The sequence below is a fragment of the Pectinophora gossypiella genome, chromosome 25, assembly GCF_024362695.1.
Source record: "Pectinophora gossypiella chromosome 25, ilPecGoss1.1, whole genome shotgun sequence".
NCBI lineage: Eukaryota > Metazoa > Arthropoda > Insecta > Lepidoptera > Gelechiidae > Pectinophora > Pectinophora gossypiella.
This window is the reverse complement of record NC_065428.1, coordinates 3,169,064-3,185,474: the sequence shown is the minus strand read 5'-3', so window position 1 is coordinate 3,185,474 and position 16,411 is coordinate 3,169,064. Positions and strand designations below refer to the sequence as shown.

The window sequence follows — 16,411 nt, the reverse complement described above, 5'->3', positions numbered from 1 at the left end:
TCCCTACTGTGTTTACCGCTTTTCTCAGGGTCCACTTACCTAACCTGAAGATTCGACAGGTCTAGTTTTTACAGAAGCTACTGCCTGTCTGAGCTTCCAACCCGCGACGGGAACACCAGCCCAATACATGTTAGGTCACATACCTCCCAAACGTAGTTCTTGGGAATGTTGGCCACCTTGATGTAATAGAAAGCTCGGTGAGGCGTGGGTACTGAGTTCAGCTTGCACTTGGGTTATAGTTGTGAGTTTGTAACTTAAATTCCTATTTCTCTCTGTTGCAGTGAAGCCAATAGTGACTGCGTTAAAGAGGCTGCGATTGTCCCGTGATGATTTCGAGCTTGTCAAGGTCATCGGCCGCGGTGCCTTTGGGGAGGTGTGCGTCGTGCGCGCTTCCTTCTTGCAGGTAAGATGGTACAAATATACATAAACTTAAATAGCTTGTGGCGGACCCAACTAGTGGACCAGCTAGTTCAGCCCATGACCAACAGATGGCGCGCACAACATTCAAAATGTACCGGTGCGGGGCGGAGTGTCCCTTCTACATATAATAAATAGCCTATATACGTCCCATTGCTGGGCACAGGTCTCCCCTCAATCTACCGGAGGGGGTTTGGAGCATACTCCACCACGCTGCTCCACTGCGGGTTGGTGGAGGAGTTTTCACGGCTAATAACCGGGACCAAAGGCTTAACGTGCCCTCCGAAGCACGGAATCATCTTACTTTTCGGACAATCAGGTGATTCAAGCCTGAAAGTCTTTACCAAACAAAGGACAGTCTCACAAAGTGATTTCGACACCCTTCTTCTTTTTTTCCCTTCTACACGTCGTATTATTGTTTATTCTATGTCATAGCTATAATTAGTGTTGCCTATCGATAATCAAAGAAAATTAAAAAGATCAAAAGAGATTACCAAGAGAAAATCAAGAGAGATAGACTCTCGATAATTAAAAAAAAATAACCTTTTATCGATAGATGATTTAGGTCAATATTATCGTTTTAAATCGATATCAATAAGATATGATAGTATAGTAGTATTTTTTATATCGATAGTATTGAAATTATCGACAGTCTACCGGTACTATTGTTTTTTCTTAAAGTATCGAGAGTCTATCGATAGGCAACACTAGTTATAGCTATCGATATCGATAGATGATTTTCAAGGTCGACTATCTATAGTACTTATTACTATGTTGTGACTCCAGGGTACAGACGCAGGCAATATGAGTGCAAGCACGGGAGGGACAATATCCACCACGACCGGCGAGAGGGTGTACGCAATGAAGATACTCAACAAGTGGGAGATGCTCAAGGTAACCATTTGTCCGGTCAGATAGTGAACGCACGTCGAGGTTGACTTTTAATAGGCTATGGGAAAAGAATGTGGTCGCTTAGTCAAACTCAAAGCCAAAATATTTTATTGAATCTCATTCTTATAATCCTTTAACCCCGGTTTTATTGAATATTTATAGTTCTTCTTCTTATCGTGTAGGTTGTGAGATGGAATACCAGCCTCATCAACCCAAAAATTATAATAATTATAGGTAATTATACGATCTTAAATTATTATCAACATTCCCAATAGTCTACCTCTCTGGAGGTGTTCGATAATCAGAGGAACACAAATAATAATTGTACATTAAAATCTTGAATGCCTCAACAACAACCATTCATGTCAAACATGAATGAAATAACGGTCGCCGATTGTGCTTCTCTTGTCAATTTCGTAATTGTTTTTAGTGTTGTGTTCTTCTTCTATCGTGTGGGTTGTGAGGTGGATTACCAACCCCATCAACCTTGGTGTCAAGGTTATTATTGAGCCGCCAAAGATCCCTAACATGGCTCATGTAACGACTACTAACTTACATCAGTAAGTAGTAACCGGGACCAACCTAATTTAATTTTTTAACCTAAATTAGTAACCTAACGAATCTCATGAAAAGATCCAAAGTCATGGTCAACTATTTTTAGAACTGATTTTAAAAATACCCACGTTTATACGTAGTTACATACATACATAAACTCACGCCCGTAATCCCTAATGGGGTGGGCAGAGCCACAAGTAATCAAAGACAACTTGCAGCCACTGTTGATACGATGTCGTAAGCTGGACGCTGGAGCTGTCGTATACGTAGTTACATGCGGAAAAGAGATTTAGTAATCAGTAACTAAATAGTGTCTAAACATATTTTAACTACATAGTAATAACTAATATACTACGTCAAACAGAGAGTCCCTCGCTATACTATATGTAAAAATTGACGATTCAAAGTGTAACTATTTTACCTACTGAATAAAGATATTTTTGAATTTAAATACTAGAAAATCTGCCGCTAAAACATGAGCTCCCGACTATATGATGATGATGGATGTACCTCTGTACATCAATCGCAAGATGAACTAAGTATCCACACTTCACCGAGCTTTATTTTAACGTTCTCATATCGTTTCGTTTTTGGTTCGTTTTTTTTTTGAAGGCGTAATGTGATAGGTGGGACTCCCCCCTTCTAAAAAGGTGGATGGAGCTTCACACACTAAAATTTGAATTTATGATCGCCCGAATAATGACCTACTAACACTAGTTTATAAGTCGTTTGTATACTAACATTCTATGGACTTTGTCCGAAATAAACTTTTTTTTTTATTGCAGCGAGCGGAGACGGCATGTTTCCAAGAGGAGCGCGACGTACTAGTCTTCGGCGACAGACGCTGGATTACCAATCTGCACTACGCCTTCCAGGACGAACACAACTTGGTGAGATTGTCTCCCTGCATATTTACAAATAGACTAAAAACGTGGCTTCTTGAGAAGCAATTTTACGATTTTTTACTTTTTAATACTACCCTAAGTGTTCTGTTGTTTTTGTTTTTTTGATTGATGTGAAGGAAGCAAGAGATGTGTGTCAGGATGGAAACAAATAGGATTGCAGTCTCTTACCCTGGTGCAAAATAGGGAGTTTATGTATGTATGTTGCATTTGAGTTTTTGAATAATCTGTAACACATTTGTTTCCACAGTATCTGGTAATGGACTACTACTGCGGAGGCGACCTGCTGACGCTGCTATCCAAGTTTGAAGACCGACTGCCAGAAGACATGGCTCGCTTCTACATCGCCGAGATGGTGCTCGCCATACAGAGCGTGCACGAACTCAGATATGTGCACAGGTGGGTCTAGATATAAACACTTAAATTCTCACAAATAATACAGAGAAAAAGAGAGAGGTTTTTTTGGTAAACATTCAATGTTCTTTATTTGCATACTATAATGGTACACAAGTACAATGGTGTACAGTCATGAGCAATATCATGTGCATGATCATGTTTAGAGCCCTATCGCACTATCATATTTGACATTATGGTTTAATTTGTCATAAAAGTTAATGTGACATGGTTTCAAAGTGTATCATTGTAACTGTACCATTGCGAATTAATGAATTATGACAAAAAAAAATGATATGGTTTTCTATCGTGTGGGTTGTGAGGTGGAGTACCAACCTCCTTAACCCTGGTGTCAGGGTTACTGTTGAGCCGCCAAATGCCCCTGACATGGCTCATGTAGCGACTACGTACTTACATCAGTAAGTAGTAACCGGGACCACCGGCTTAATGTGCCTTCCGAAGCACGGATCATCTTATTTTCAGACAATCAGGTGATCAGGCAGTAATGTCCTAACCAAACTATGGATCACAAAGTAATTTTTGTGGTATGTCCCCACCGGGATTCGAACCTGGGACTTCCGAATCGTGAGCCCAACGCTCAACGACTGGACCACGGAGGTAGTATAAATGATATAGTGACTAAGACTGATTGAGAAGGGAATGTTAAGTTGGTTTGGACACGTAGAGCGGGTAGAGGATAATGGAAGTGTGTTTGAAGGTCGAAGCAAATGAAATTCCATAGGCTCTGCTTATCGCGGTGGGAAATAGGCGTGAGTTTATGTAATAAAGAGAATTATAAAAACAAAACAAACTAAAACTAAAGTTGGCAACAGTTGATTTAGGGGCTAGGGTGACGAAAGCGAAGGTTGGTTGGTAGGGCTGGCAGAGGTAGACCATTGTCCAAAATTGTAGTCCTTAGAAAACGTTCAGTTCGATCTACTCTGAACCGACGTGCGCGTATGAAACGATTGGTTAATGTGGAGGAAGCTAGAGAAATGTGTCAGGATCGAAGCAAATGGAATTCCATAGTCTGCTTACCCCGGTGGAAAATAGGCGTGAGTTGTATTACTTTATTTCATAGTCTAACAAATCCCTTCCTCCTCTCAGGGACATAAAACCAGACAACGTGCTACTAGACGCGAGCGGCCACATCAGGCTGGCAGACTTCGGCTCCTGCTTGCGATTAGGAGATGATGGCAAGGTGCAGAGCAACGTGGCTGTCGGGACCCCCGACTACATCTCCCCGGAGATACTCAGGGTATGTCGTATTTATCAGGGATATGAACTCCGTTACCGAAACCGAAACTATCGGTTTTCCGCAATTATATAAATATCCGAAACCGATATAAAACATTCGGATAGGGGCGAATCCCACTTATCACGTTGGTCTAACAGACAACTCGGTAAGACGTGGGTACTTAGTTCATCTTGCGATTGATGTGCCTATGACTACCTCAATAACCTAGTTTCCGACCAGTCAAATCAGTTACTTTTTACTAAACGACAAAACGCTAAGTTACTATGGAATTTGTATGAAAAAAACATACTGTGACGTTCTTAACCCTTTCACGGGCAGAGACCATGTGACATTGATGGTTCATAATAGATAGTATGACACCTTAGAATCGGAACGTCATTAGACGTTTTGTCCTTGAAAGTGTTAATTAATATTCATAAATAAGTTAAGGGTGAATATCAAAATGTCAAGTTTGGTGGCGAACTTTCATATTATTTTTTCGTGAAAAATTGGGTTCCGACATGAAAAAGGACATTTGGTTTCTACGAGGTAACTTGTTCCTCGTAGCTAGAACTATCCTTTTTCATGTCGGAACCCAATTTTTCACCAAACTTGGCACATTTTGATATTCACACTTAAATATAATAAAGAAATTTTTTTGGTTAGTTTTAGATTTGTCTTCATTTAGTAATTAGAAATTCATAATTCATGTTGAACCTAGTACGGTCACGAGCATTAATATGTACACTTTGGTACCATGTCACATTAACATTTTTGACAAATTGAACTGTAAGTCTCACTAAATGTCAAATATGTTAGTGCGACAGAGTCCTAAAGTGGGTACATTGTATTGCTCATGACTGTACACGACTCAATGGGGATATGGTCGGAAGCTGATGTTATGTGTTATTATGTTCTCAGGCAATGGAAGACGGCCAAGGGCGCTACGGCCCCGAGTGCGATTGGTGGTCGCTAGGGGTGTGCATGTTTGAGATGCTGTTTGGAGAGACTCCCTTCTACGCCGAGAGTTTAGTGGAGACGTATGGCAAGATCATGAATCACGCGCGCTCCTTCCACTGCCCACCCCCGGACGAACATGCCGCGCAGGTACACGACCTCTAGGGGCTCACCCCGGACACTCCATACAAAAATCTAATTTTTACCGTTTGCTACCTAACGCGTAAGTGCGAGCGAGACTCCGCTCTCCCACTTGCTCCTTAGCGGTTTACGGCCATTTAAGACTAAAGTAAGACCCAGAGGGGGTGAGGTCGGTGCCCGATACGAATTGGTGCGGGGCGGAGAGTTACTGTTCTACACGTAGTATTATTCTTTTACTCGGTGCCAGGGGTCTTAAAGGCCATATAGAAGCAATTCATCTGTTCTGCTCTCGTGTGGGTTGTGAGGTCATTTACCGAACTCATAAGAAAGCAATAGCAATTCATCTCGAAAAGTAATATTGCTATCTAACATTTGCTTGCATTGCGCACTTACTTTTATATGCGTAAATGTCCAATTGTGCCCTTTTTTAGATGAATTTCCTATCACGAAGCACGGGCTGCTGACGCGTGTAGACAGCGACTATATAGGTTTATAGTATTTCCTTTGTTAATGTTTGTATGTTGTGTTACAGGTGACAGAAGAAGCGAAAGACTTAATAAGGAGGCTAATTTGTTCATCAGATAATAGATTGGGGAAGAACGGTCTGCAAGATTTTAAGGTAAATTTACTGTAGTTATTATATTAACCGGTGCAACAACAAGCACCGTCCCGCATCCAAGATTTTTTTATGGCTAATACCTGATAGCGGTTGCCTGGAAGAAATCGCTTCAGAGCAATAAGGCCGCCCATTTGTATAGTATAGTGCGGCGGACTAGTTGACCAACTAGTTCCGCCCGTATCCAAGAGATGGCGCGCACAGTATTGAAAGCAGTCCTGAAACGCGCAAGCGAAGTTTGCACAGCGCGACGCGATATACAACCTCCAACATGACACTAGTGGATCGTCGATCCCTAGTAACAAGTTGGTATAACTTGTGGCTCAGTTCGGTACCCCGAAAACATCATTTGGCGGCAACGCACCCTGCACCACCTCTCAATCACACTTTATTGCACCCAAATTAATAAGACATATACAGGTTACAGGTTAGGTTAGGGTGAGCGTGGTTACGTTAGGCGTGGTGGAGTATGCTCCATACCCTCTCCGGTTGATTGAGGGGAGGCCTGTGCCCAGCAGTGGGACGTATTTAGGCAGTTTATGTATGTGTTATGTTATGTATACAGGTTAAACTTATTCTTAGGCCGCCTTTGCCCGCCTTAGAATATGTAAGTGCCTTATAAAAAGTGGTACAAAAAAGCGATCTCTTCCAGACGACCTTCGGCAGAGGATATAGTACACTTGTACAGCTGCAGTGTAGCGCCCAAAAAGTAAAATAAATAAATAATAGACATATTTTACATATTGATATATATTTACTATACACATGCTATGAATATATAATAATATACCATGATACATATAAGTAAAAATAAAATATTAGTTGCAAGAACGTGATTCCTCTTTTCTTCTTAGTATTTACAAATACCATAAAATATCATGCCTATATCATTTGACAGAACCACCCGTGGTTCGCCGGCCTGGACTGGGAGAATCTCCGCGAGATGCAGGCGCCCTTTGTCCCGGACGTGTCGAGTCCCACGGACACCTCCAACTTTGATGTCGATGACACTGATATTAGGTGAGTTTATTGGATTCTCTGTCTCTCTCTTTTAACACTTTCAAGGAAAGAACGTCTACTACCTATTATGAACCATCAAAGATCCATGATCTCTGTTCGTGTGTTCGAGATTCTATTCTATTCTATTCTATTCGTGAAAGGGTTAAATAGGCTAGGCTTTAACGACCTCCGTGGTCTAGTGGTTGAGCGTTGGGGCTCACGATCCGGAGGTCCTGGATGGTATTACCCTTTGGTACGCGGTTGTGTTCCCCTTGCTGTGAGATGTTATATGAAGTGTGGTGTGGTCCCCAGGTTGTCGGAGGCGGTGCCGCCGCCGGTGGCGTCGAGCGCGTTCTCGGGGCTGCACCTGCCCTTCGTGGGGTTCACGTTCACGGGCGGCTCGCGCCTCTCCGACCTGGGCGCGCCGCACGCGCCGCTCTCGCCTGCTAAGAACGCGCCCAGCCAGGTATATGTCGCTTTTTATTGACGGTCTTTTTGTTATAATGGCAGCGTATCTTGACGCCACACTCCCTTGCCAGAGTCATACCCCTTTTACCAGAGCCATACCTCCTTACCAGAGCCACACACCCTTATCAAAGCCACACACCCTTATCAAAGCCACATACCCTTACCACAGCCACACACCCTTATTAGAGCCACACACCCTTACCAGAGCCACATACTTTTACCAGAGCCACACACCGTTACCAGAGTCGTACCCCCCTTACCAGAGTCGTACCCCCCTTACCAGGGTCATACTCCCCTTTACCAGAGCCACACACCCTTATCAGAGTCGTACCCCCCTTACCAGAGTCGTACCCCCTTACCAGAGTCGTAATCCTTTACCAGAGTCGTACCCCCCTTACCAGAGTCGTACCCCCCTTACCAGAGTCGTACCCCCCTTAACAGAGTCGTACTCCCCTTTACCAGAGCCACACACCCTTACCAGAGTCGTACCCCCCTTAACAGAGTCGTACCCCCCCTACCCGAGTCGTACCCCCCCTTACCAGAGTCGTACCCCCCCTTACCAGAGTCGTACCTCCCTTACCAGAGTCTACTCCCCTTTACCAGAGCCACACCCCTTTACCAGAGCCAAACCCCCTTACTAGAGTCATAAGATACGACAGACAAAATATTTGTTCAAATTATAAACGTTTGAAACATCATCAACAAATATTGGTCTTTCCAGGCTCCATCAAACGCAGGTGATCGCGCGGCAGTGAAGGCGTTAGAACGCGAGAATGCTCTACTTGCTCAGACTATAGCGGAGCTGAGAGCCGGCGGCGACATAGAACCGGGGACTGGTAACTTATTTTTAACATAACTACACTCTAGACACTCCATACATAAATCTCATTCGTACCGTGTACCGCCTAACGTGTAAGTGCGAGGGAGACAGACATACGCTCCCCTTAAGATCAAACAATATTTGTCAGCGCCTCATTTTCCTATGCTTCTATCTTTTTCTTTTACTAAAAACCGTTGAGAGATTGGCCCCGATTCCTGCAAACACATCCTAATTTTATTTCAAATTACTCCCGTCATTTCTTTATCCTCCGAAAAGGAAAGGGACGGATGATTGTCAACAAGTTAATTTTAAAACGAACGAATAACCCGGGCGAATAAAATAGGCATCTCGCTGGTATGCAATCTGTTTGACGTGCTGACTTAACTCGGTCGGGTTATTGGCCGATGTAAAACTTTTTGACGGTTGTTTTAGATTTCTGCTTAAAATTGACGTGTGTTCGATAAATTTTATGCCTGTCGATTACCCGTCCCTTTCTTTTTCGGTGGGTAAGAAAAAGACAGATATTACTTAAAATAAAATTAGATGGTGTGTAAAGGAATCAGTACCAATGACCGCACGCGGCATAACATAACATAAACTGCCTATATACGTCCCACTGCTGGGCACAGGCCTCCCCTCAATCAACCGGAGGGACATAATCACGCGGCATAATCTCTCTATATGAATGACAGTGAGTTTCTCTTTGCAGATGAAGTGCTTCAACTGAAAGAGGAGATGGTGACGTTATCCAAAAGGAACGCGGACTTAGAGGCCCAAGTGAAATGCTACGAACAACTCAGCTCGGGAATTACGTCTAAGGTACGTGTATTTTGTTTTCATGTTTCTTTTGCATGCAGCCAGATGAAAATCTAAAAGTAGTTACCCCGAAGGGTGGCAGAGGTGTATAGTGTACACCGACTCCTCGCCACCAATGTGTAAGTCCCATGTAAAGGCTCGTCATTAAACAGACACAATGAGGGACTTTCTAAGCTACGTTCCCCAAAGAAATATAGACGGCGCTGTACAGATTTGCCTTCGTTTAATATGATTGCTTTCTTCGCAATATCGGTAGCAACATAATTCTATACCATATCGGCTTTGGCGGCTCAATAATAACCCTGACACCAGGGTTGATAAGGTTGGTATTCCACCTCACAACCCACACGATAGGAAGAAGATCTGACTTAACCTTTACTTCAGGACGTAACTCAGTCGACGCCTCAAGAGATGGCGGCGCGGCTCCGCGAGCTGGAGGTGGCGGTCAGCGCGCTACAGCTGGAGAAGGAGGAACTCACCAAAGATAAAGCTGATGCTCACGAGAAGCTGAGGTTGCAGGTCTGTTGATGCTTATGTTCAGTGCATAGAGTGTACTTTCACGTGGATACTAAACTAATCTTCCGCGAATGAATATTACGACATCCACAATAATATTATATTCAAATACAAAAATATCTGTATTTGAAAAAAAAAAAAAAAAACAATACATGAGGGTAAAAAAGGCCACATCAAAGCAATTCACCTAAACCCCCCCCCCCCCCGCCCTCTCTCCTCCTCTTCCTCTCCTCCCTTCAACGTTGCTATACCCTACAGGGTCCATGTTTTAGTTCCTATGCCTTTATAAAACACACCATTCTACTACATGGAATGCAATAAATGATTGAGTATTGAGTAAAAGCAATATTGCCATTTGACATTTGTTTGCATTGCGCACTTACCTTTATATGCGCAAATGTCAAATTACAATATTGTTTTTCAGATGAAGTGCTTCGATGTGGCTTTTTTAACCCCCCTGTATTTTAAATGTTGTATTTTCTTTAATTTTGTCTCACTGTAACTAACATACGTACATAAACAGCCTATATATGTCCCACTGCTGGGCACAGGCCTCCCCTCAAGCGGAGGGGGTATGGAGCATACTCCACCACGCTGCTCCAATGCGGGTGTGGGGGCCACTGTAACTAAACCTTTTGTAAATTACTCAAATGTGTGTGTTCAAAAATAACTTTCTAAGCCTACTTGTTAAATTATCAAGTATTAACCCTACAACTTCGTTGTGTTTAACTCAGTGTTGTATGTGCGTTGTGACTAACAGGACAAGGAGCTGCGCGATGCGTTGTCGCAACGCAAGCTAGCGATGACTGAGTACAACGAGGTCACTGATCGCCTCTCCGAGCTGAGGCAGCAGAAACAGAAGTTATCGCGTCAGGTTGGTAGCTTGCTTTGTGATCATGTTTTAAAAAACCATGTGTACAGTCATAAGCAATATAATGTACCCACTTTAGGACTCTGTCGCACTAACACATTTGACGTTTAGTGAGACTTACAGTTCAATTTGTCAAAAAAGTTAATGTGACATGGTACCAAAGTGTATACATATTAATGTTCGTGACCGTACATACATACATAAACAGCCTATATACGTCCCACTGCTGGGCACAGGCCTATCCTCAATCAACCGGAGGGAGTATGGAGCATACTCCACCACGCTGCTCCAATGCGGGTTGGTGGAGGTGTTTTTACGGCTAATAGCCGGGACCAACGGCTTAACGTGCTCTCCGAAGCACGGAATCATTTTACTTTTTCGGACAATCAGGTGATTCAAGCCTGAAAAGTCCTTACCAAACAAAGGACAGTCTCACAAAGTGATTTCCAGATCGTGAGCCTAACGCTGTAACCACTAGACCACGGAGGCTGTTAAACCATGTTAAAATAAAGCCATGTTATAAGAAAACCAGGTCTGCTCAAAAGTGACAGCTAATATTTCAAGGTTAGCCCAGCTGGCGTCATCCCGCCCTGCGTTGCTATTTCTTAAAAAAATAATTACCCGCGGCCAATGTTTTCATATTTACTTCAATTTTTAGTAAAATATTTACCATTTTAATGTTTCTTATATATGTGACAAGTAATAGTAATTATACATTAGTCAGTAAGTCACTTAATTTTCAATAACACAATTTACGTCCTTGGAATGTTGGAGAACACTTACGTCATCAACGGGCTAGCAATGATGGCTTGTCATAGAGCATGACTGATTAGCATACCTGGTTTTCTTATACCATGAATAAAACCATAACACACACACACATACAAACAATATGTATGTTTATCTTTTTTGTGGTTCACGTCAGGAAGTTGTGATCATTAATATTTTACTGAGCTATAAAGGAATACAATTTCGCCGTATACTGTATACTTTGATTGAAGTCACCGCCAATTGTTTGATGGCTGTTCAGTTACACTTTCTTCTGCAATATAATTATGTATACACATCTCCCTAGCATTATCCCGTTTTTCACAGGGCTCGCTTACCTAACCTGAAGATTTGACAGATTCGGTTCTTTACAGAAGCGACTGCCTGTCTGACTTTCCACCCGCGAAGGGAAAACCAGTCCAATACAGGTTAAGTCACATACCTCCGAAAATGCATTTCTCGGCAATGTGGATCTCCTCACGATGTTTTCAAATAAATAATAAAACTTATCTATTCTCAAAAACAATGTCTATCTCCAGGTGCGCGATAAAGAAGAAGAGCTAGAAGTCGCGATGCAGAAGATAGACGCGTTACGAGCAGACATACGTCGCGCGGATAAGGGCAGGCGGGAGCTGGAGGCGAGACTAGACACAGCCATAGCTGAGGCTAGCAAGGTAGGCTTAAGGCATTTCACAGTCTAGGTGAATATAATATAATATAATGGATGTATGATATTTAAAGTTGCTTGGAAGAAATTGCTATTTAGCAATAAGGCCGACGATTGTGCTTCTCTTGTCTCTTTTGTAATTGTTTTTAGTGTTGTGTTTATATGTGTAATGAAGCGTTTTTGTATTGTATGTATTGTATTGATAAGGAAAAAAAGTAAAAGACGATATAGTGACCAACATTACCATGTTTTAGGGTTGATGGGGTTGGTAATCCACCTCACAATCCACACGATAGAAGAGGAGAAGAGAGTCTTTTATAATTATTTCTTTTTATTTTGGTGCAATAAAGTATATTTGTATTTGTAAGATTGAGAAGGGAATGTTAAGTTGGTTTGGACACGTAGAGCGGAATCGTCACTTACCATCAGGTGATATTATGGTCAACGCGAACTTATATTATTAAAAAAACGTGGTTGAGCTTTGGGCTCACGAGGTCACGGAGGTCTTGAGTGCGTATTTAGAAATGCTAGTACCACCAAAATAAAAGGAAATATTTACAAAAGACTTAACCAAGTACATGGTAAGTGGCGGCCGTATCGCATAGAGCGATTTCTTCCAGATAACAATAGGGCAAGGAAATATGTAAAAAATAAAAGATTGCGGGTACAAACTATTAAGTACAACTTACCAATAAAATCCTAATAATGTATGTTGTATTTGTGTCGTTAAGGAGAGGAAGCTGCGAGAGGATACGTTGAGAAACCAGCGCGTGGAGGCGGCCGGCCCGCCGGGCTCCGCGCAGGCCGACGTGGCGCGGCTGCAGGCCGAGGTCGACACGCTCGAGGTATGGGTCGTAGCATTATACAAGCAGGATGCTAGTGACACCGTACCGAATTCTGAGGGGGATGATTCAGCTCATGATCCTTTTTTTTTTGTTTTACGTTGGGAAATGCGTTACGCATACCACGCCGCCCGAGGGGACGACGTGGTTATGTGGGACTCCCCGGGTGACGGCACCCGGTATACCCACTAAAACCCAACGGTGTTCCTCCTTGCCGCCGTGTGGCGGGGATACGGGAACGCAATTGCACACAACCGCGTCCCCGCCGGTTTGTGTTTTCAATTATTTTCAATTCCATACTTTTGCAATGGAAAATTCCACTTGATATTAACTCAGAAACATGAGCTGAATCATCGCCCTCAGTATTCGGTACGGTGTCACTAACACCCTGTATACATACCGCCTCACCAATCAAAAATAAACAGGCGATGAACGCGTGTATAAGTATTTGACAGCCAAGCAAAATTGAATCCAATTAACGAATCATTCGCTTGAATTTTGCTTGCCTTGACGTATAGTTATATTGTTCACACGTTCATGGCTTGTGTGCTATTTTGTTTTAATTTTAAAATTGGATTCTATGTATCTTAAAGCACAATATGGGACTCAATATATACCTAAAGCTTTCGTTAGGGTGTCATTGTCAAACTATATAATTTTACAATTAAAAGATGCATGAATGTGCCCTTACATGGTCTTTTGTATTCCACAGATGCAATACAAAGAATCGCTGGCACAGCAGCAGGCGCGGTACAACTCGGAGCTGGCGGCGCTCAGGGACCAGCTGCAGGAAGGAGACGCCATGAGGACCGTGCTCAACCGGGAGGTAAGGGGCCAGGTCGGTGACCGACCTTGCCAACCCTACCTTAATACATACTACGTAGCGATGCGATGTAATGCGATGAATTCTGCGAGCTAGGACCAATAGGAAGTTACATACATAAACATACTGTTCCGTACTTTTTTTAAAACCAATTGTCACAAGCACAAGACAGTTATAGTCCGGCAATCTCGTGCGCGACCCTCCTGCGGGGCGACAGACGGTGGCGGGGACGGGGTAGCCAAGATGTCAGCGGGTAGCAGGTGGTGTAGCGGGGAAGGGAAACGCGTGCATCTGCGCGTCAAGTACGGCAGTCTCGGCCGCGGAGTCGAAGCGGCAACACGTGCTTGATAATCTGTTTTACTTTGAGGGCGACGCACACGAGATTACTATCTGAGGATGAGTAAGGCTATCTCAAGACAACTGAAGGAGATTGTACATAAAGTGTACCAATTTTTTGAAAGGCGAAAAAATGACCGAACATCGGCCGAATACGTAAACGACATTGGAAATTGATTTCTAATAAAACAATCTATTAATATTTAATTTTTAGTTTTCCTAATAGTTGGTCCTCAAGCATAATAATAAAAATAAAATAAAATAGTTCTATCTTTTCATTCACTCCTACATATATTACGTCACAAGTAAGTACAACTTATCGCAAGATTTATCCTGGCACACTTCTCTACGTGTGCAGCCGTGTTCTAGAATGTCAAGATGATGACGCGCTACCCCGTCCCCGCCACCGTCTGTCGCCCCGCAGGAGGGTCGCGCACGAGATTGCCAGACTATAATTCTAGTTCGTAATTTATGTATTTCTATTCATCCAAATCGATAGCTAATTTGAATTTTGGATATGATCAAAACGCTTTGCAAAGTGCACCAATGAAACGCACACGACAGTGCTGCCAACGTGAAGAGACTGAACTACGTCTCTCTCTCATTACATTCTCAAGACTTTTCAAGTCGAATCACAACGGCTCAACGAGCTCACACGCCTTCTTGGCTTTTCTATTTCCCAAAAGTGCTCAATTACTCCAAATTATCGACACGAGACAAGTACAATCTTACTCACAAGGACTATATACACTGCCTGTGGTGAACGAGACCGAGGCGCCCCGAAATCCAGCAGATGTGGAGCTTCAGGTCAGTCCAATTTTCTTTCTTTAGCTATCGAAGTCAAACTCCCTAACACATACATAAACTCCCGCCTATTTCCCACCGGGGTAAGCAGAGACTATAGAATTTCATTTGCTTCGATCTTGACACACTCGGTCAATAGGAAGTTATTTTTTATTTATTTTCAACTTATACAAACTTATAAACTAAAAACAATAAAACACATCAATAAACCCCAAAGGGGTTTGTCTTGATGAACATTCCGCTTTAAAATTACTAATATTTACTTTAACTAAAATTATAATATGTAATCAGTTACTATTTACTAAACGAGTTTGCTGGCGGTGGCACGCGCTCGCACTAACTTGTTCGCGAACGCGCCGTTCACGCGCGCATTATGCAATTTCAATATGGTTGCAGAGAGACTAGATGTATTCCACTGCTCTCAGATTGAATTCACAAGGATAACATTGTTTGTAATTTGTTATAATGTTTAGTTGAATCTCTTCTCTTCTATCGTGTGGGTTGTGTGGTGGATTACCAACCCTATCAACCCTGGTGTCAGGGTTACTATTGAGCCGCCAAAGGCTGTCATGGTTCATGTAACGACTACTTACTTACACTTATCAGTTAGCAGTAACCGTATAAGTAAATTAATAGTTTTAATGACTTTTATATATGTGACAAGTAATAGTAATTAAATACATTAGTCAGTAATTCACTTAATTTTCAATAATAAAATTTACGTCTTTGGAATGTTGGAGATACCAATTTAATGGTAGCACATCATCAAAGAGCTAGCAATGGCGGCTTGTCATAGTATTGAGCATATCTAGTTTTCTTATACCATGATCCCAATGAGGGAGTCGTGGTTCACTTTACGAGGGAAAGAGCTGCGTTGTAGAAGGCACTTAATCCTTTCCATGCTAGGATGTCTATTACATAATTCAAATTCTATATCTTTATTCAGTAGGTACGTCATTAAATCGCTAGCAATGGCAGCTTGTCATAGGATTGAGCATACCTGGTCTTCTTATAACATGAATAATACAGTTTGTCCGTTTGTCCTCAGCTGCAAACATCGAAGGAGAAGCTGGAGAGCCGTCGCATGGAGCAGCTGAGCGACAGCGAGGATAAACAGATGCTGATCAACGAGAACAGGAAACTTGCCAAAGACCTCGACGCGGTCAGTACTCTTTGTAGCCACCGTTTGAGGGTGCCAAATGTAAAATAGTAATAGACTACTACACCACCACACAACAACCTACCACAACCAACAACAACCTATTCATGAGATACTTTTTACAAAAAGGAAAGGAAAAAAACGAAAGTTTTCTTCGGAGTCTGTATGGGAATACTGTCCTGTGACGTCATCAATAAAACGTCGTACTCATTGTTACAGAATAGGCTAGTTTCTTTTTACTAAACGTGAAAACACGATATTACTATGGAACTTGTATGAAAAAACACACGGTGCGTTTTTCTATGAAGAGAAACGTGATAAAATGTCGGACTTTTACGTTTTTCTTGATTAAAATTCATAAATAAGTTAAATAGAAAAATGAAAAGCTTTTTCGTTAGTTTTAGATCTGTCTT

The 16,411-nt window shown here is 42.3% G+C and overlaps 1 protein-coding gene across 4 annotated transcripts in view; it reads left to right on the top strand.

The window, feature by feature from the left end:
* LOC126378020 (serine/threonine-protein kinase Genghis Khan) overlaps positions 1–16,411 on the top strand; it is a 62,333-nt gene that overhangs the window by 9,246 nt on the left and 36,676 nt on the right. For 3 of the 4 annotated variants that reach the window (XM_050026076.1, XM_050026075.1, XM_050026074.1), the window contains exons 4-20: positions 282–403; positions 1,204–1,311; positions 2,649–2,753; positions 3,016–3,164; positions 4,266–4,416; positions 5,317–5,502; positions 6,026–6,112; positions 7,008–7,129; positions 7,421–7,574; positions 8,298–8,412; positions 9,106–9,215; positions 9,597–9,731; positions 10,489–10,602; positions 11,907–12,041; positions 12,766–12,879; positions 13,589–13,702; positions 15,888–16,001. In XM_050026076.1, the coding sequence (XP_049882033.1) occupies positions 282–403; positions 1,204–1,311; positions 2,649–2,753; positions 3,016–3,164; positions 4,266–4,416; positions 5,317–5,502; positions 6,026–6,112; positions 7,008–7,129; positions 7,421–7,574; positions 8,298–8,412; positions 9,106–9,215; positions 9,597–9,731; positions 10,489–10,602; positions 11,907–12,041; positions 12,766–12,879; positions 13,589–13,702; positions 15,888–16,001 (2,135 nt within the window). The remainder of the gene's footprint in view (positions 1–281; positions 404–1,203; positions 1,312–2,648; positions 2,754–3,015; positions 3,165–4,265; positions 4,417–5,316; positions 5,503–6,025; positions 6,113–7,007; positions 7,130–7,420; positions 7,575–8,297; positions 8,413–9,105; positions 9,216–9,596; positions 9,732–10,488; positions 10,603–11,906; positions 12,042–12,765; positions 12,880–13,588; positions 13,703–15,887; positions 16,002–16,411) is intronic. The other variant, XM_050026077.1, reaches the window with a different exon arrangement.